This window comes from Zonotrichia albicollis, chromosome 1, assembly GCF_047830755.1.
Source record: "Zonotrichia albicollis isolate bZonAlb1 chromosome 1, bZonAlb1.hap1, whole genome shotgun sequence".
In the NCBI taxonomy this organism is placed as follows: Eukaryota; Metazoa; Chordata; class Aves; order Passeriformes; family Passerellidae; genus Zonotrichia; species Zonotrichia albicollis.
In genome coordinates this window covers 120,337,096-120,357,515 of record NC_133819.1, presented here as the reverse complement: position 1 = coordinate 120,357,515, position 20,420 = coordinate 120,337,096, and the positions used below count along the sequence as shown (strand labels likewise).

At 41.6% G+C, this 20,420-nt stretch overlaps 2 protein-coding genes across 7 annotated transcripts in view; both read left to right on the top strand.

Annotated features, from left to right (window-relative positions):
* The window catches only part of PPP1R42 (protein phosphatase 1 regulatory subunit 42), a 29,622-nt gene extending 14,480 nt beyond the window's left edge, over positions 1-15,142 (top strand). Inside the window, exons 8-10 of one of the 5 annotated variants that reach the window (XR_012582765.1) lie at positions 335-495; positions 14,092-14,177; positions 15,054-15,142. Coding sequence is in view for 2 of the 5 variants with exons in the window: in XM_074551910.1 (XP_074408011.1) it covers positions 335-552 (218 nt within the window). In the remaining 3 variants the exon portion in view is untranslated. Of the gene's footprint in view, positions 1-334; positions 4,116-7,424; positions 12,822-14,091; positions 14,178-15,049 lie in introns of those variants that run through there. The other 4 variants (XR_012582764.1, XM_074551917.1, XR_012582766.1 and 1 more) reach the window with 4 other exon arrangements.
* On the top strand, positions 14,116-20,073 carry TCF24 (transcription factor 24). 2 transcript variants are annotated; one of them, XM_005479682.4, is made up of 4 exons: positions 14,116-14,177; positions 15,054-15,141; positions 16,109-16,542; positions 19,076-20,073. In XM_005479682.4, the coding sequence occupies exons 3-4, from the start codon at positions 16,126-16,128 to the stop codon at positions 19,187-19,189; spliced, it is 531 nt and encodes a 176-aa protein (XP_005479739.4). In that variant the 5' UTR covers positions 14,116-14,177; positions 15,054-15,141; positions 16,109-16,125; the 3' UTR covers positions 19,190-20,073. The 2 variants fall into 2 exon arrangements, with proteins under 2 accessions (XP_005479739.4, XP_074408039.1); XM_074551938.1 differs by having other exon boundaries at positions 14,122-14,177; positions 15,050-15,141.
* The last annotated feature ends 347 nt before the right edge of the window (positions 20,074-20,420 follow it).

Below are 20,420 nucleotides of genomic sequence, written 5' to 3'. Positions count from 1 at the left end.
GATATAAGAAGGTGCTATTGAATAATAAATGGTCTTCTGAATAACTACTGATATAAGGAGGTGCTAATTGAATTTACTCCCTTTCAAATAACTCTACCTGAATGGGAATACCTGTTTTAATATTCACCTTCATCAGTGTTTGCAGCACTTTCTATAACTCCATTCAAAGTTTTCCATTCTCAGTTATCAAATCTGAGGTATTATACCTTAAGGTTCATTACATTGTTTTCTATAATGAGATATATTGGAACCTGTGATCAATCACACTGAATATATATGGTTTCACTTGGGATATTGAATTAATCCTTTTTTTTGTTGTTGGTGTTTTCTGCAGCTGACTTTGAAGCACCTTATTTCACAATTCCTCTTCATCCCAGCCGCCCTGTGAAAGAAAAAAAAGAAAAACCAGATTTTTTAGATTTGGCTCACAAGCAGAAAGGTGAAAGAAAACCTCCGCCAAGAATCCGTGAAAGAAGAAGTCAGACAAAAACTCAGGTGTGTTTCTCAAACAACTTCCTTTTAGTTATGTTGCTTATTGCTTGTCCGAAGTAATTTTTTTTAAACCATGTTATATTTATTGTCTTTATTTCTTTGAAAGACAGGATAATAGATTTCAGTTTCTGGTTACAAATCAATGGACTAGCTAATAGCAGTTACTTTAATGTTACTAGTTTCTGTCATATGCATTTAATTGTAATCATTTTCCACAAGGGTAAAATAATGTTGAAGTTAACTCTCAGAAGTAAGTTGAGGTGTGAGAACCATTGGTGAAGGGTGATGCTGTGGATGGAATTATCTGGAGAAGGAGAAACAATCAATTTTCATCATTACAGCTTACTTCTAACAGCCATGCTCCAGTTTCACCTGTGGCAATAGTATAGTCAAGTATTTGGAACCTAATATCACTCCTTCCAGATTTTCAATGCTATTTTTAACCTAACAGTTTTATTACTTATCAGCTGAACTAGCCAACAAAAAACCCACATCATTTATACAATGCTGTCAATAAAATAAATAAATGCATGCAACTGACATAGGCATTTTTTGTAATTAAATTAGTACATGTACTATTCTATTTTGCATTCAAGTTAGAAGTTATTAGTATGTTTGACAATTTAACTAAGCAATATTTAATTTTATTTTTGACACCTTATTGCTTTCCATTCTATGAGTTTTGCTTATTCTGATTATTTGTTCTGATTAAAAATAGCTGCCTTTCTGTTGAGAAGGGAAGAAGAATTGCAAATCACAAAGCTCCTTTCTTTCAAATAATAATTTTTGTTCATCACAGGCAATGGATATATTCTGGTCTAAAGGAGAAATTGAATTTGTCAAATATGTACCCGTTATTGAACTTTTTTTCTTCCTCAGAAAGCACAAAGCAGTGGAGCAGTTAAAAACAAGAAGTGCAGAAACAATGTACTCATTATTATAAAAAATAATATTGTTAGTACTTCTATAGTAGTACACTATTATTTTCCAGTGAATAGTACAGGCTTCTGAAAATTAGAGGGATACAGACTATACTCATGCCATATAAATGTTGGGATTTTTAAAATTCTATTGTAAGATGGATTTATCCACATGCTCAGTGTTCTGTCAGCTTGCATGTCATTTCTATTAGCATCCTGTCTTTTGGGCCAAGCTGAGTAAAACTGTGCTTTGCATTTACCATTACCCTTAGTCCTAAAAAAGAATGCAACATGTGTGTACAATGTCTTTTCTCCTGTAAGACTTTCTGCTATTCCCTTTGAGGCAAAGCATTCTGATTCTGCTTTACAATGGTAACAAGCTGAGCTTTGCTTGGCAAATATTTTCCCAGTATTAAAAATCTGGAATACAATCACGGCTCTGTTGAAATCCCTTTTGAGCACAGAAAGGCAAAGAGAGCACCTTCCATACTTGATTGAAATAAAATGTCTATATTTTTATTAATTTACATTTTTAAATTAAACAATTTAAGTGATTTTTTTACTGGTAATTAGAAGATTTTAGCCTGATTTCACAGAAAGTTTAGAAGAAACTGCAGTCAGATGACATGCATTCAATATTTTCAAAAAACTTCAAAATGGGACTTTCATCTTAGATACTGAAGGTTACTGTGCCTCACAATTTCACGTGTAATCACTGATCCTGAGATGTATTCTAATCTTGTTAGTAGAGGAATTCCATAGAAACAAAAGTTTTAAAGTTTTGTGAATTTTTAGAACAAATATTGGGGAAAACCCCCAAAACCTCAAAAAATAGAAATATTCGTTCTCAGAGCCAATGCAGATATGAAAAAATGACAAATCATAGTATTCCCTTGCCAGATCCACTAATTAAGGATATACATGAATGTGCTCACAAGTAAAGGAAGGAATTTTTTTCAAACTGAACAAATACCTGTATTGTTTAATTGAAATTCAGTATCAGACCAAAGAAATTAGTGGGTCTTAATCCTGTGTTAGTCAAATAAATTATTCCAACAGATGTTTCCTCTTGCCCTATACATACTAGGTGATGTTTGACCTTGGCAACTGAAAAATAGGCATTAAATACCTTTCTAACATACATCTAAGATCCACTGAGGATTGCATGTAGCTTGAACAATGAAAAAAACCACTTATTACTAGATTACTAAAATATGTCATTAATCTTTCCTTTTTGATTATATGAAAGCAATAGCAATTTTATATTGAATTTTAAGTTAGTTTTGAACATTCAGAGAAAATTATGGATATTGGCAGGAAGTAATTAAAAGAAACCAAATCACTTAACTATTTTAAAGATACCTAATACCTTCCAATGGGATACACCATTATTAATGTTCCCTGAGTAGAGAAGTTGTTGAAATTTTGATGTTGTAAACTTAATCTGTAACCAGCAGTTTCTACCCAGATTGCCTTACTCATGGAATTAAATATTGTGGTAGGTATTTGTAGCAATTCAGAATGTGGTGGGAAAGTCACCTTTTGTCCCTCCATTGTATGTTATGGGATTAGCAATGTGGAAATATCTTTAAATTATACAGTCAGCTTGTAATAAATATGCTGGATTGTGCCAACTAATCATAAGCCACTCTGCTGCCACCATGCACATCATGAATATTTCAAGTTCTAGTCCAAAAGGAAGGAACTTGCAGTGAACAGTGTTAGTTCTCCCTCTTCTTAGGCAGATGCTTGTATGAACATTGCATTTAATTAATTAAATATTTATCAATGCCCTGAGTTGCAGTGATGTGTGTCGTCTGAAATCTACACAGGATAGTGTATATTTGATAACAGGTAGGAATGTGCATGTTCTGCATGTATACCGGGTTTTTTTTTTCATTAATCTAGCTAGCATCATAATAAATAGAATCATTACAGCCTATTATATGACAGGTTTTTGGGGCAAAATGATACTGAGACTGATAATGGTAATGATGTACACCCAAAACATAAGCTTTGCAATCATACACTTTGCATTACAGAATGGAGCTCTTTTATTTGAGAGAGAGGTGGGGAAATATGTTACCTCTGGGTGACCTAATTCTTGTTTTCTTACTGAATATCAATTTCAGCAAACATCTGAAAATTCAAAAATAAAAAAATATCCTCAGTCTTAGCTGCAGGAGAAGGAGAAATACAGATTTAAGATATAAACCAGGGCAGTTTTAGCTGTGCACCCTCGAGTTGGTTTTAGCAGCAAAAAGCTTGTAAGCACTCCAAATGTATTCAGAATTAGGTGCATTAAATACTTAGAGATAGCAGCTGGAGCACTTTGCCAGCGCTGAGAGCATGCTTAGAACAGACAGGGAGTGCCTTTTCTCTCTGCCCTCTCACTGCCTTTCCTTAGTGATGGTGTTGAAGGAAAAATGTAAACATTTCTTAGTGAGGTCTACAAAGCACCAATCAGCATTTAGTGCTGAGGGCTGTGGAAGAGAAATGTAAGGAATTTGCTTGCTGTTGAATTATTCAGCCATGACATAGGATATGAAAGGAGTCACCATAATGCTAGATAAAGTGTAAGGATAAAGAGATAAAGTGAAGTTCTGAAATTAAATAGGATTGCTGAAGCAGTCATTTGAATGAAGGTCAGGTATTAGAAGTTTCTGGTTACTGTGGCCCATGTACGGTCTCAGCAGGCAATTCAGCCAGTTTTAGTGGTTGGTTCCCCCTTTTTTCTTTTTTTTTCTTTTTTTTTTTTTTTGTGGAGAATATGCATTACCTGTTAAAGTGAGTGTAAATACTTTTGCAGAGACATAATTAATATTACGGTAATCTGCAGCCTAGTGGTATTTTTGGTATCCATATTTACAGCCTTGCTGAATATGGTGCTGGATGATTCTCCCTGTGATCGTTCATACTCTGTTCAGAAGCAAAAATCTAACTGTCTTCACAAACATACAAGACACAAAAAATGGCATTGTCTTCTGCCTAAACTTCTTTCAGTAGTGTAATTTTTAAAAAACCAAGAAAAAGTAGGTCTACTATATGCTAAAACTGTAGTACTTAGCACTGCCATGTCAAAGGCAGTGACAAAGGGCATCCCTTTTTCCTGTGCCCCACTGCAGTTCCCTGTGCTGTGCCTGTGCCCAAAGCTGAGGAGGAGTAAGGATCTAAACTGCACTGGCAGAACACGTGCACAGACCCCCTGTGCCCTTGAGGAGAGCACATTCTTTCAGAGCAGACAGAGAGCATGTTTGCTGGTGAGCAGATTGCCAGCTAGACTGTGATACTCCTACATGTCTGGCTGGCCAGATAGAGCACAGGCACGTTCTTGCTGGGCAATCTGGCAGCAGCATGTTTGCTTGCAATAGCTGCTCCCTCTGCCAGGAGATAGGGGCTGTTCCTGGATGTTTAGAAGACCAAATGGCACATGTGACTTGTCAGCAACTTACCAGGGCACATCTGGGGCTGCAGGCTGTCAGATGCTCTTAAGAACATTGAAACCCAGACTGTCTGAAGCCTTCTGCATAAAATACATGAATATTTAGAATGCTTTAGGTTGGAAGATCATTGAGTCCAACCATAAGTCAGCAACATTTTAAACAGAATGCAGAATGAGAGGGGACTACTTAGTGATGTTAGTGTGAGTTGTGTCCTGTAACTGGGTCCATCAAGACTGTATCAGAAATTAAATACTATTTTAGGATGATAAACAAAAAGCAAACTGAGATCTTTGCCTATCTATTTTTCAGGTCTACATGCTCACCCTGATAACTACTAGATAAATGAAACATTCAGTATGCAGTATTTATTTTTTCCCCATCCTTAAATCTTTGTTGTCAGTACTTTTAGAGAACTGTTGAGATAAAACCTCAAAACTTGATAACATTTTTGGTCTGCTGTATTAGCATTGCACATTTTTTATTGTGTAACTGACAAAATTATAAATATCCTTTTAATAACAAAAATGTGAATCTAATTAGAAAATTGTTAAAGAAGTAATACTGTGGTTTTAGGTTTTTAAAATACATAACTACATGGGAGTTGGAAAAAGTAATTTGAGGTTTAAATAAAGACTGCTGCTTGAATAGGAATATATAAATAAATTCTGTCATTTCAGTATAATTCTGTTGAAGTCAGTTCCAATAATCTAATTTACTGCAATAATATAAACACTCTTTCAATATTTGCCTTCCTGTACCCTGTCTCACATTATGTAGGCACACTCCCCTCTCTGAAAAGTTGAAAGCAGCTGCTTTAACAAAGTTGAGGTGAAAACACAGTCACTGTGCCCTCATCTAGCAAGATGAGCTGCTACATTTTGGAGGACAGCACTGCAACCACTAATTCCTTTGTAGCAGCTATACCTCCTCAAATTCACTTCCAACCCCTTGGGATGTATCCCATCCAGTTGCAAAGTCTTGGATATGTCAGATTTGCCTTAGTGGTTCCTAAATCAATCATCTACTGTTGGTAGAATTTCTCCCCACCAGAAAGTAGGACCTAAGAGGTGTGAGACCTGGCCTTACCAGTAAAGATTCCAATGCTTTTAGAGCTTCCACAGTACTGTTGGTGTGTTAGAAGTACCAAAAGGAAAATAAATAGACATCATTGCCCAAATACCTTCCTTTGATAATGCTATTACCATAATCAGAATATGTGTAAACACACAGTGTTTGAGTTACTGATCTAAAGCTCATGTTTGAACCTTCAACCCATAGCCAATGAAAAAATCCTATTTTTTTCTAATGCCGTATTATTTGTTTCTATATGCAGGTATAAAGCAGCACACAGCAGTGCCTGTGATACAGCTTTAAAAGGCATACAGTTCAAAAGTCCTGAGATAGACAGGGGAAAAAATAGCCAGAAAGCTGTCAGTGTTCAAGATGTGCTCACTGATTTTTCAGGATGAGTATTCAGACATGATCCATTAATATGGGATAGTTATGTGATTGTATTCAGAGTGTAACTGGTAAAAGTTAAGTGCAACTGAAAGGCTCTCTTCCCTGTTTTTATTATTTTTTTATCTCAGTGTGGTGTGCAAAGTAACTATCCTGACTAAGAGAGTTCTGAGGCAAAATGATTAATTATGTGAACCTGATTATTTACAGTCACAAAATTATAAATGCTATATATTGTAACTGGAAACAATGCTTTTTACTTTGCTAGGGAAAAAAAAAAAAGTGATTTTTTTTTTATTTTAAGTCACTTGGCCTTGAAGAATTCTAGGAATTCACTGCTAAAAGAGTTGTATTTAAGCCTTACCTCTTCAATCAAACTACACTGTAACCAGACACTACAGAAATGACTGACTACATCTTTCTGTTCTCTTAATTCTGAGCAGAATTAATTGCTGCATCAAAACCAAGCTAAATTCAAGCCAGCTGTGAAATGATCCATGTAATAGACTAATACTTTAAATCAAAAAGAGTTTTTAATCAATAAGCTCTTCCTTTCTTGGAGAGTTAATATGTTAGACTGCCATAGTAACCACTGATTACACGTCCAGTAAAGTTGGGAATAATCAGTTAGACTTAGTTTGTAGGGAAATATTTGGGAATAAAAGACTAACTCTTATCTGATTTCATTTATATGACAAATTGTTTTGATTATTAATAAGATTTTTTCCTTATAGGACTTGAAAATTAAAGTATTTGATACACATTTATGTAGGAAAAAATGTTAATACCATTTCTGTCCATGGAAAAAGTAATTTTTGTAATAAAGGGATGTACAATACCCCAAATAGACAGATTCTGTCAATTCAGAATATTCTGGTTTCAGGTTTGGCATTGGGAAGAAACACAAAAGGGCTTTCACTGCAGCAGCCAATAATCTTGCAATAGTTAAAGATCTTTTTGTCTAATCAGCAGCATTTGATAATATTGCTTCTCATTTTTATAGAAATGCTGAGTGCTCCCAGGAAGTGCAAATGACAACAGGAGCAATAGGTGCTTTTGTGGGGCTGTGACATGAAGATCTCACCTGTCTCCTCTCATCTCTCTGATGTAGGTTGAGGAGGAATCTGAAGCAACATCATAATTGTTTGAATTTTAAAAGCCAGAAGTTACAGGATGTGAAGATTTGGCCATTATCGATTTTCTTTTTCCTTTTTCTCCCTCAAAGCTTACAAAGAAAGATACTGGTGTCCCTTTGGATATGTTGCCTGTGTCTTTTTAATCTCCAAACCAGACAAAATTAAGTATGTTGAACTTAACACTGCTTTCTAAGAACACTGGGGAAAAAAAGGGGCCTGCCTATTTATTTAGAAGCAATGCTTTGTCTCAAAAGCATGTAAAAACATCAGCACATGCTAGGTTAAACTGGTTGCCTAATTCTTAAGCTTCCTCAAGAAATGAACTGGTTTTAGCCAGTGTCTAGCAGATGCTCCTTTCCCTACGTGGCACCCAGCAGATGTGCAGAGACGTGTTCACAGCAGTCATGGAGTCTTTAAGGTTGAAAAAGACCTCTAGGGTCATGCAGTCCAACTGTAAACCTAACACTGCCATATTCACCACTAAACCATGGTGTGGTGAACACCAAACCACACATCTGCACCTTTTTTTAACATTTTCAGGGTTGGTAATTCCACCATTTCCCTGGACAGCCTGTTCCAATGCTTGACCACCCTTCCAAAAAGAATTTTTTCTCAGCCCTAAACCCTCCCTGGTGCAACTTCAGGCCATTTCCTCTTGTCCTGTTACTTGTTACTTCAGAGAAAAAAACAGCCCCCACCTGTTTACAACCTCCTTTCAAGCAGAAAAAAGCTATTAGCACATGATTTTTGAGAAGATCTGTAGTCCTAAAAACTAATTTCCATCATTTGGATTTTTCCAAGTTCTGGTGAATATTGTGGAGCACTTAGCAGAGGAGGCACGAGAAGATTACTGACGTCTGTGCTGATTAATTTTTTGATTGGGAGTATCATTCATTAATTTAACTTCAAATTCTGCTTGTTTGGCAGCTTTGGACTAGTTTGAGTAATTAAATAAGTACTTGAGGCTTGAGAGATATAGGGAAATTCCAATCCTACAGGTAAGGAAAGGAAAGCCCAGATTACAAATTGCCCCACCTTTCCTAATGCAGTTTCTCTGTGTGAATGGCAGCTCAGCAGCTTGTGCTTACAGCCCTCTCTGAAATAAGAAAAGAATTTATCCTGAGTAAGGAAATCAGGATCTTTTTGCATGGAATGTTTTGTGTATTTTGTGAACATTTATCATTTGGTAGAGATGATTGAAATACATTTAACTCCTGCATGCATTCTCCCCTTGAAAAACAAGATCTTCATCTTCATTATAAAGAACAAGATTTCCAAAGCTAAGACAGTAAATGAGTGGTGCTGTAACTCTGAGGTGCCAGTGTTTCTGTTAAAGTGCTGTGGTTTAACCCCAGCCAGCATCCAAACCCACACAGCCACTCACTCACTCCCCCCATTGGGACTGGGAAAAGAATAGGAAGGGTAGAAGCTGGAAAACTCGTGGATTGATATAAGGACAGTTTAATAGGGAAAGCAAAAGCCACACATGTAAGCAGAGCAAACCAAGGAATTTAGTCACCACTTCCCATGGGCAGGCAGGTGCTCAGCCACTGCCAGGAAACCAGGGGCTCATCACATGCTATGGTTACTTGGGAAGGCAAACACCAACCATCCAAACATCCCTCTGCTTCCTCCTTCTTCCCCCAGTTCAGATACTGAACATGAAGTCATATGGAATGGAATATTCAGTTGGGGTCACCTGTCCCAACTTGCCACATTGGCAGTTCCCATGTCCGCAGTCTCCTCACCAGCACAGCAGTATGAAAAGCAGAAAAGGCCTCATCTGTGTGTTAGCTCAGCAATAACAAAAACATCTCTAGATTATCAACCCTCTGTTCAGTACTAATTCAAAATACAGCCTCACACCAGCCACTGTGAAGAAAATTAACTCTACCCCAGTCCAAAGCAGCATATAAGGCTGGTGAGTCATTTGCCTACAAAATCAAAACATTCCAAACACAAAATAAAGCTCAGATGTGTAGCTGTTAGTCCCTTACTGAAATCACTACTAACCAAGTACTGATACTTCTTGTTCTAGCTGTAGTCACAATGATATTCAGGTTGAGAAGGACAGACAAGCATACATTAAAAAAAGTTGGTTCTTTAACCAATTTCCAAAGAAGAATGTCAATAGTGTTGATGAGCACATTCAGAGTGTCAGCTGCTGATTGCTGACTCAAAGCAGCACATGAGGAAGTCACTGTCTGATCTCTATATCATGGTGTCACCTTTGCATCTTACACTTCCCTCTGCCTTACACACACCCATTTAAAACTATTTAATGGTTTATAACCATTTGTTAATGTGGGTTATGCTGTGTAAGCCGCCTAGAGCATCGCATACTTTTCATAGGTTCTGAGTATGTCTGGATTAAAGATTTTAACTTCTTGTATGATAAATAAAACACTGAAGACCTGAATTAACTACTCCCAATGCACCATGTGCCATGGGGTTTCACAGAGAGAATCCCACAGCCAAGCAACTCAAGTCAAAATACACAAAGCAAAGCCCTAAGAAAGTCTCGATACCCTTGTCTAACACTTGTGTACACACACACACACACATATACACACACACACATATACACAGAATGGACCCCTTTTGATACTACATATTTTAAATATATTTTTAAAGTAATTACTACTGAGAAAATGCTATAAGAAGGGTATTGACACACTGTAATATGGCACATTTAACACAACTGTGGAATATGCTATGGTTCTACAGTACATTATCAACATGGCATTTGAAACAAGGGGGGGAAAATTATTTAATTGGAAATCTTCAAAATATTTGTTTGGATCTGGAATCCATTATGCTAAGATTTCCCCAAGACGCAAAAATTGTGAACTACAACTTATTTTCATTCTCCTGTGGCTGTGTCCTGCCTTTGATTTGCTCCCAGGCTACAGCTGGAATCTGTGGGACCTGAGCAGATACAATCTGTATGTGGCTTCCTGACAGAGCTGTTTTACTCAGACAAGCAATGCTTCTCTTAGTTTCTGTCAGAAACACCAATAGCTGCTGAACCATACCAGCAGACAAGGACACTTGAGAAATCCTTATACAGAAATGGGAATGGGAGAAAATTAACAAATTGGAAAGAAATACCCTGAATGTTTGTGCTGAATTGTAGCCATAAAACCAGAAACTAATTTGACATAAAGGGAGCAGAGTGTACCTGGAAGAACATTGTTCTGTCTCTGGTAGAACTTCTTCTTACCTAAATCACACTGGAAATCTGTGACTCTGGCAGTTTTCAGATTTGAGATATACTGTGGACAGTAAGGCAGGAAAAGTAATTCTCAGTCATTTGTCTGGGAGAGAAGAAGAAGAAACAGCTGCAGCCATTTGTTACAGCTTTAGATTTAAACAGTGACTTGGTACAAGAAAATAATCACTGGATGTCTTTATACAGAGGAGGTGTCATCAGAGGAGGGAGAAAGTCTTGATGGAGCAAAGAATAACTGTTTCTACATTTCTATCTCTTTGGGTTTTTAAAATGCATTTAAAGCACCCCTTTTTTGGTAACAAGGCTAGCAGCCAGAGTGGTGCCTCCAAACACTGCTCAGTTTCTTACTGTGCAATCTCCCTAATCGCACTCTGCAGTAAGGTGGATTTGGTGTTGTCTAAAGATGGTAATGGGAGTTCCACCACCACTTCTCTTCCAACGCCTTCCACTGGATTTCCTGCACTGAGACAGAACTCTGTGTACAGTGGGAAACTCCAAAAAAATAGTGTTGTTAATCCAGTCAGAGCAGAGAGGAGCACAGCACTCACAATCTGCTAATTTAAGGCGGCTGGGAAGTCTCAGGGTGTTGGGACACCTGCTGTCAAGTTCTCTGTCAGTGACACAGTTGAGCATCCCATGGCCTAGTGAGGAGAAGTCCCCCTTGAGCAGGCATTTTTTAGTCCTCCTTAGTAGGCATTTTCTGGGCAGACTGAGAAATCTCCTTGGGGTGTGGGATGTGGGACAGCTGGTCCCCAGAGTTGTGTGCTGGAAGGCAAATCTCCCTGCTCCCTAGGGAGTCTGGTTTCAGTTTTTCCACATCACATCACAGAGTCAGAGTGTTTTCAGTACAAGCTTAAGGACATGTTCCTTAAGCAAGAGCTGCTTGTTTGAGCCCCAGAAGCTGATTGAGCAGAGGGATGTGTGTTGAGTGCATTTTTTAAGAGGTTTTGACTGCAGAAATGATTCAGCAATGCTCACGTGGACTGGAGGCAGCCCTGGAAACCTTGGGGCCAAAAACCCCTTGGCTTATCTGGGCTGCTGGGAGGCTCCTCCACTGTCCTCCAGAGAAGCAGTGTCTTCATTCCTTTGCACCCTGGCGGCCAAAGGATGATCTGTGATGCCGCTGAACTCCATCATCGTGCCCCTACTCCACCATCGTACCTACTGACAAGAGTAGCTTTTGTCAGAGTGGCTCCTCATGGCTGAAGGGAAACCCCCACCGAGGCTGCCAGCACCAGGCAGAGGTAAACGTTGAGGCACAGTTTCAGTACTTAGAAATACAGATAATTAATCTAAGTACTTCACTTAGAATTTAGTGCTTCAATTCAGAACCGACAGCATTCCTTGCCATCCAGCCCTCTCGGCCCGGCGGAGGCGGCTCCTGAGGGCTATGGGTGTCAGCCGGAGGGCAGAAATCGCGGCGGGGCCGGGCGGGGCAGGTCCCGCCCGCTCCCGCAGCGCGGCGCTGGTGGAATTCTCGGGCCGGGCAGTTTGACTGGGATGCGCGGGCGCTGCTGGCGCTGCCGGGCCGGGCCGGGCCGGGCCGGGCCGGGATCGAGGCAGGTGTCCGGCTCCCTCTGCGCCGCTCCCGCCCCGCCGGGTCTCACCGGGCTCCTGCCTTCCCGGGACTTCTAATTATCGCTAAACTTAAAGTCCTTAATTTTCTTGGCGGCAAACCCGGTAACGAGTCGCTCAGACTTTGTTTTTCCACTGCTCCCGAGGCTTGATTTATTGTGTCTCTCTTATCGCACAATCGGACTTCGTTCAAAATGTTATTCTGGGCTAATTCCATACCCCGGTATTTATTTTGACTGTCCCTTCTCATTAGCGTTACTGATTTCTAATCGCTCCCCGTTCCCGGTTAAATCCCCTCTCTCTGCCCGCCCGGGCTCGCCTCTTCCACCCCGTCCGTGTTTCCATCCCGTGCCCGTCAGCCAGGGCCCGCTGCCCCCGCGGCTGCTGACGGAGCCTCGCCCGGGGGAGCCGCTCCGCCCGGGAACATCCGCGAGCCGGAGATGCGGCGGCGGAGCGAAGAGAAAGGGCTCGCTTTGAACAGGGCATCGCCTGAGCTCCCAGCCCAGCGATTAAATTTCTCTCCTCCAGCAACACCGTTACTTTATCCTAAGAAAAACAGCGCGAGCGGGGCGAGCGGCGGCGGGACCCGCACGGAGCCGGGGCCGGGAGCGGGAGGCGATGCCGCCCCGACAGCTCCGTGATTGATGACCCACCCGCCCGCCCGGGAAGGGGCGGTCGCTGTCGCCCAGGCTGGAGGGGGGAGCCCGGGGATCAGGTGCGACACAGCCCCGCCGCACCCACCGGCCGCGACGGCTTAAAAACACCGCGGGACGGGACGGGCGGGGCGGAGGCGCCGGAACCCGGCAGCGGGCGGGAGCGGTAAGTTCATCCCGGGCGGGCACCGCGGGGTCCCGCCGGGCAGCCGGGATGCGGGACCGGGATGCGGGACCGGGACGCAGCAGCCGGCGGGGCCGTGGGCGCCGGTGCTGCCCCCGCACAGCGACAGCAAGCTCCTGTTTCTCTGCTGCGGAGAAAGGCTTTCGGTACTTGTTACCGGACTTACACGGAGGGCAAGGCCTTTTTAAACCCGATGCAAAATAATTCGGTTCACCGTGTTTTGCCCCCTAAGGAGCAACGGAAAAGTTTATCTAAGGTTTCCACCTGTTTGTTTTCAGTTCGTGCGCTCTGCTCTGGCGTTTTCCATCTTTTCCTTGTCTGCGTGGGCAGCTTGCCTTCATCGCCATTTCATTCACACAGAATATAAGACTAAAATAAATGTTGTGCTGGGTTTTTTTTTTGGTAAAAGATGTCAAGCCAATCATGTCTTTGTAGTGTCATGTAAAAACACAAATGCATCTGCGTGCATTAGAAATAGTGCACTAGAAGTGCTTTAGAAACAACATACAGACTTTAACTTACTTTCACAGCCCTGTCCTCAACTCTCTCAGCATACCAGGTGGCAAGTGGGTGCTTGCAAAAATTACTGCGATTATTTTAAAAACCAAATATTTTTCTTGTAAAATTTAAAAGGGAAAGTGACTGTTGCCCAGAGGCTTTTCATTTACTTTAGTTTTTAGCAGCATTTTTTGGACCATGAGGTTTTGGCAATTCCTGAGTTTGAAGCACCTGGAATGGATGTCCTGATTACTCCGGGAAGAAGAATGATGCTGCCCAGTCCTAGAGAGCATCAGAAGTGATCCTGGCTGTGGATCCAGGAGCCACCATGATTTGGCTACACTTATGTACATACCTACTGCAGCTCCTTTGTTTGGTGTAGCAGATTTTCCCAGGCCATTTGCTGTTTGTGTTTGATGGGAAGCCTGACAGCAGAGAAATTTAATTCAGAGTGAAATCTCTCATTTCCACAGCTGAAATTTTGTACTTTTTTTCCACAGGCCCAGGATTTTATCAGATATAGATGAGGAGCTCCTAAACCAGAAACTCCTATTTCCAAGGGCACCCTAGGAGATGAGGTTTTTAGGTATGTGCACTACTATGTACTGTATGTCACTCAATGTAATTTCAGTTCTAAATGTGAATATACACCAGCACAGCAAAACCAAAGTGTGTGTAAAGCAGCCCTAGTCCTGCATTTCAGTAGAGGAGCAGGTATTTTTGCTAACCCAGTCTGTCCCTATCCTGCTGTTAAACATAAATTGTTAGATTCTTTTTCTTATTGCCAGTGAAGATCACTGTAATTATTTGAAATTATTGTCCTGATGTCCATTTCCACAATGATAATTATTTTTTAAACTAAAATGCATCCAGATCTGACTATGCCTTAACACAAACACCAACAAAAAAGCACATAATGATTTTTTTTAAAGTTAGAGACAATAGCCAATGTAAAGACCATTTTTCAGCCCTCACTCATGACAAGCTCATGGAGTTTTAATGTAAGATTTATTTTATACTAATCATAAACACCACAATAAAAAGAATAGTAATTTTTTTTCCTTTGGTTTGGAGTTATAATGTGCATAGAATATTTCACAAATAATTTCAGTCTAAACTGTACTGCTACTGAAGAGACCATTACATGATAATACTCTGTGAGCCACATTAATAGCAAATTAATCACAATTAATTACCCAGAATAATAACAATAAAAAATATCTCCTAAATACCATCAAATTGTAGCATTGCAAAAAGGTTTATTTTGAAACCTTTCATTGTCTTTGATAGAAATCTTTAACCTCAGTATGTGCTTAAAATGCTCTGCAATATCAAGAGCTAATTCTTGTAAATGTATATATTCAGCCATTTATGTGCATCAATGTTATTTAAACTATTAATTACACGGTATTTGGATGAAATGAAAAGGTTTAATAACCTGTTCCTGCCCTTGTCTAGCCAGGCTGTCACAGGAACAGACACTCCTAGCACGTGAAAGCCAGGATCTGGGACACCCACAAGGACTGCTTGGCTGAGGACAACAGGATCAGGTATTATTCCAGCTAAGAAGTGCTGCACGTCGGGGAATATTGATTGAATTGCATTTTTCTGTGGAACTGAATGAATTAAAAGACTGTGAGTTGTATTACAGGCAGAGCTGACAGACCATCCTCACAAAAAGCTGAAAAAAGACCTTACGGTCACTGTTTTCAGCTTTTCTTTAAATCTTTTTTTTGATGCTTTCAAAAGGTTATTTTGGCCCCCAATGGCCAAAATACATCTTACAAAATTCTTTTGAAGTTTGAAAATATAGAAGAGAAAGGATAAGCATGCAATTTCTTTAGAAAGGTTAGGGGTGGGAAGACAGGAGAAGTCAGTTCCTGATCCTTTAAAATTATGGGTCAAATTTTGCCCTTCAAAAACTGAGTCCGTGCTCTGTAGCTTCACTTATTGACACATTTGAAAATGATATTTTTCTTTCCATAGTGTATGGAGCACTGATCACTGTTCATAAAATGATTGCAGCGAAAATAGAAAATACAGAAAAATATAGTATACATAGAAAATATACTAACAGTATAGAAAATATAGAAAAATATAGTTTATATGGAAAATATACTGAGAGTTCCACATCCCAAATCATAGAGTTTTAAAAATTGCCTTTAGCGTGAGTTTTAGTTGATTATAAATGGAAACCACCGTGGCAGTGCCTCTGGGTGGTGCCTGTTGGGTTTTCTCAGAAGTCATCTCTGGGCTATGAGTGACTCCAAAAAGTTGCTCTGTGTAATCTTGCCAAAAAAATCAAATACTAATTGTTGCGGAGGTTTTAACTTCTGTTCTGTACCCCTGGGTGATGCTGAATTTGTAAGCAGCGAGTGGGAAAGCGGCTCACAGAGCTGCATTCCAGCTTTTCCTAGCACGGGCAGTGCCTGCCTTTCTGACCATCCTTATTTTCAGAGTGTGCTGGCTCCAACTCACCGCGGCATCTTACTGTGGAAATGCTCTTGTTGCTTGCAGGACCCTCCCTGCCGGGGATGGACTGCGGACACTCGGCAGAGAGCGGCGAGGAGATTTCCAGCCCGGGGGCCGAGCCCGATTCCCCTGCCGGCCGCAGCACTTGCTGCCCGCCGCTGGCGGCCGGGGCCGCTCCCGGGGCCGCTCCCATTCCCGGTGCCGCTGCCGGTGCCGCTGCCGGTGCCGCTCCGGGCCGCCCCGCCGCCGCCAACGCGGCCCGGGAGCGCAGCCGGGTGCAGACCCTGCGGCACGCCTTCCTCCAGCTGCAGAAAACGCTGCCCTCGGTGCCGCCCGACACCAAGCTCTCCAAGCTGGATGTGCTCCTCCTGGCCACCACCTACATCGCGCACCTCACCCGCAGCCTGCAGGATGAGGAGGAGTCGCCGGGAGAGGGCCTGGGCACCCTGCGAGGGGATGGATACCTGCACCCTGTCAAGGTAGGGAGCTGAGGGACAGCCACCACCCTGTGTCAGTGGGTGAGCACGCTGGCCTTGGACACGCAATTGAAACTAAAGATTGCACGTCCTTGTACCTCGCCTAGAGGTATTACATGGAAATTTTGTCTGGACTAACTGCTGTGCCCAGGTCTTGGGGGTCTGATGGAAATATTTTGGAGCATTGTTCCTCCAGCTTCAGGAACTTTGCACCAAAATATCAAATCTTGTGTAGATCCAACCCTGTTTTTTGGAAATGAAGGTCAGCACCACAGGAGTCCTTGCACCTTCTTGGTCCTTGCGTGGAAACCTTGATGACCCTGAGAGACCCAATGGATCCTGCTGTGGGGGGTGTATGTGGTGAGGTGACACTGTCCCACAGCTGTGAGGGTCTGTGTGGGGAGGTGACACTGTCCCAACACTGTCCCACAGTGGTGAGGGGTGTATGTGGGGAGGTGACATTGTCCCAACACTGTCCCACAGCTGTAAGGGTCTGTGTGGGAAGGTGGCATTGTCCCAACACTGTCCCACAGCAGTGACCCAGCACGGCTGGGCCTGCTTTGGTTCTGCTGCCCCACCAGCCCCGTGCCCACAGCGGCGTTAATTACCAGCCATGTGTTAATTATTGCATGAAAGTGCTCTACTGAAGCATTTCTCTGGTTGGTATACACTCTTCCCTTTGACAAACAAAAATCACAGCGATGCAGAGGGGATGAGAAAGGGGAACTGCTCTTGGAGAGGACGGGCTGGAAACTGTTTCCAAATGCAGCGCTCACTGACTGACGGGGCTCAGACACCGCCGGGTGTTTTCTTTGGCTCTGCTCACAGGGAGTGAGAGCACTGCGGTGTTTGCTTTTCTGTTTAAGAGTCTGAATTTCGAATGATTTAATTAAGATTAATTTGTGAAGTAATCTCTAATTTCTAAAAAGTGCCTAATTCACAGAGAGTTCCTTGTTCACAATGTTGGTTGCTATATTTTACAGTATGATGTGAACATAGGCTTCTGAGGCCATTTAAATGATTAGCAGACTCATAAAGAAAGCAAAACCTCTATATCAATTCAAAGATGGCCATAATTTAAGTAAAAAAATACTGTGATGTATTTCAAAATTAGTTCAAAATAGTTTCTGTTACTTCCCTCTGTCAGAGTGAAAGGACACAGGTCTCATGGTACTTTTTATCCAGCTGCCAACTACTACTGGCAGAAAAATACTTTTGAATAGTTATTACAGCAGTTAAATGATCCAGATGCCCATTTCCCAGGCTACTGGAAGAGACTAATACTGGATTCACTTAAGTAATTATTTTTTAATGAATATATTTGATGAATGTGTCACAGTCAAATCCTAGTATGTGCTTCAAAAACCCCAAAACGCAGGATATGAGACAACCTTTAGAGATAAAATCTTTAACTAAATGGATAGATTAAGCATAATAAATGCAAATAGTGAGGAAAGTTAAATATTCAAGTACAGTTGTGTGTACACTGAATGAAAAATATGGTTAATGACTTTGAACTTGGATGGTTTATTGGTGACAAACTCTTAACATCACACTTGAAATGAAATTGCTGAATGAGATCACACAGTCTTTCTAAGTGAGGATATCCTGCTGCTTTAGGTCTTTGAACAGAAGAGCTGAGATTTATCTGCAGTATTATTAAGTGCCCTTTACCCACAGGAAAGGTGCCAGTCTGTTCCCAAAAGAGTCTTTAAAAAACTGCATTCTTTTGGAACAACGTGCTGGCTGCATTTCAGGTATTTTTGCATTCAGTGTGTGTAACAAGCTGTCTCTTCAAGCACCCACCTCTCTAATAGTGACCCTGGCACAGCAAACAGAGCTGGATGCTCCCTCCCAAGTTCTGGGTGCCCGGCTGCAGCCACCTGCACCACAGGGCTGCTTGCAGTGAGAAACCTGCTGGGGTTAGAAACTCGAGCTGTCAGAATAAATATTTAACACCAAGACCAACTGATGATTCCAAAAATCAGTGAGTGTAAAGATGAGCTGTGCCATCTGAAATAGCTGGAGCTGACAAGAACAAGATGCTGTGAGTGCTGAAGACTGCCAAGGTGCCATTACATTGAATTCCCTTGGACTCACAGCCTTCAGCAGCAGCCTCTGTGGTGCTGTGGGGCCCAGCCAGCAGGGATGGCTGTGCACATGGGGCTGCAATCCCTGCAGGTGCAGGGTATCCCTGTAGCATCCCTGGTGCCTTGAGAGGGAATTCTTTGTTTTGTTCTACTTACAGAACATCTGTGACACAAACTGAGCTTGGCTGACTGACCAGCACGGCCGGCTGGGGCATGGCAGGGTTGGGAGCTGTGCCTCACAATTAATTACCAAAGCAAATATCCAGGCTGAGCTCCAAACAAGCTCCAAATGTTTTTCCATCAAATGGCAAAACAGGAGCTGTTTGGTGATAGCAAGAGTTTCCTATTTTCTCGTACTGTGATTCCATCAAACCTTTGCTGAGAACTGCAGCTGGAGGGCAGAGATGCCAGGTGTCTCAGTGCTGTGCTTGTCTCCTCTCTTGCAGAAGTGGCCCATGCGTTCCAGGCTGTACATTGGAGCCACGGGACAGTTTCTGACTCACTCGGCACAAGGAGACAGCGCAAACCATGGGGAAACATCAACATCTTCACAGATCTAACCTCCCTTCTTGCTTTGAAAAAAAATGGTTATTTATTACACCTTATATAAATATATATTTATGTTAAAAAACAGTATCTACAGACAAACTGTAATTCCTGAAAGAAATGCTGTTTGTAGAGGAGAAGGAATTGATTCTTAAATGTAATTAATACCTCGTTAAGTTAATGTGACACATCATTGGTTTCTGTCACTGCTGCCATCTGAATGAGGGGAGCTGGAGGTGACTGCAGCCAGCACCAATCCCAGCAGCAGCAGCAGCAGCAAAGAGCTGCCAGCAGAGTCAGGTATCCTTGTGCTCTCTGGGACAAGCGCTGAGGGAAAGGAGAGGAGGAGTTATGTGCTAGTGGCCAAGTACAGGGCAAAACAGGCTTGGGTGAATGGAGAAGGGCAAGGCTAAAAATAGCAGCTGTAATCCCACAGAGACTTTCTCCACTGCTTAAAGCCGATGCAGAAATCCCCTGACCGCAGCTGTCAGGTCAGGGCTCCAGCCATCGGAGAGTCCTACACGTTTGTAGCTATTGCTGGGAGTATGGATGCATGTTCATGGAGTAAAAATGTGCTGAGAGACCCATTCCTCCTGCACAGAGTGCTGCAGTTTGGCACTGCTTGTACCCACCCCGGGACTGTGCTGCATCTTACACAGGGCTCAGCCTGTGTTTGCTCCCCGGCACAGCCACGCCTGCTCACCACACCACGGCTCATTTCATTTAAGGGGTTCACGTGCTGGAGCAGGTGAACCCAAAGTGTTGGCTTGTTCACTTAAACATCTGTATTTAGGCAAGAAAAAAATTGAAACTAAATGCACAAATGTCATCCTTTCTATCTGTTCTGTAAAACACTGTACTTCTCATATGGTTTGTTATTGCTGAGGTAAATGTTCTATTAAATATTATTCAGTGAATATCATATACTTTGAGTTGCAAAATCTGTTGTCAGTTTCTCATTGTACACGATAATGTTCTAAATTTATAGATGCTGTCTTCTTTCTGAAAGCTTCATGGTTTAAATTTAAAAATTTTATTTAGAAAAATGAAATCATTAGTCAGAACAACTTTCATAAAAACAGTATGGTAAAATCTGGAGCTCTCAACTGCCCCTGCAGCATTCTGAGCTTTTAACAAGATAATATACCTGGAAGGGACAGTATCCAAGAACAGGAAAAAAATTAAAAAATATTCCTCAGTGTTTTTAAAAGGCTTATTCCTTTAAATGGCATTGAAAGATTCTGT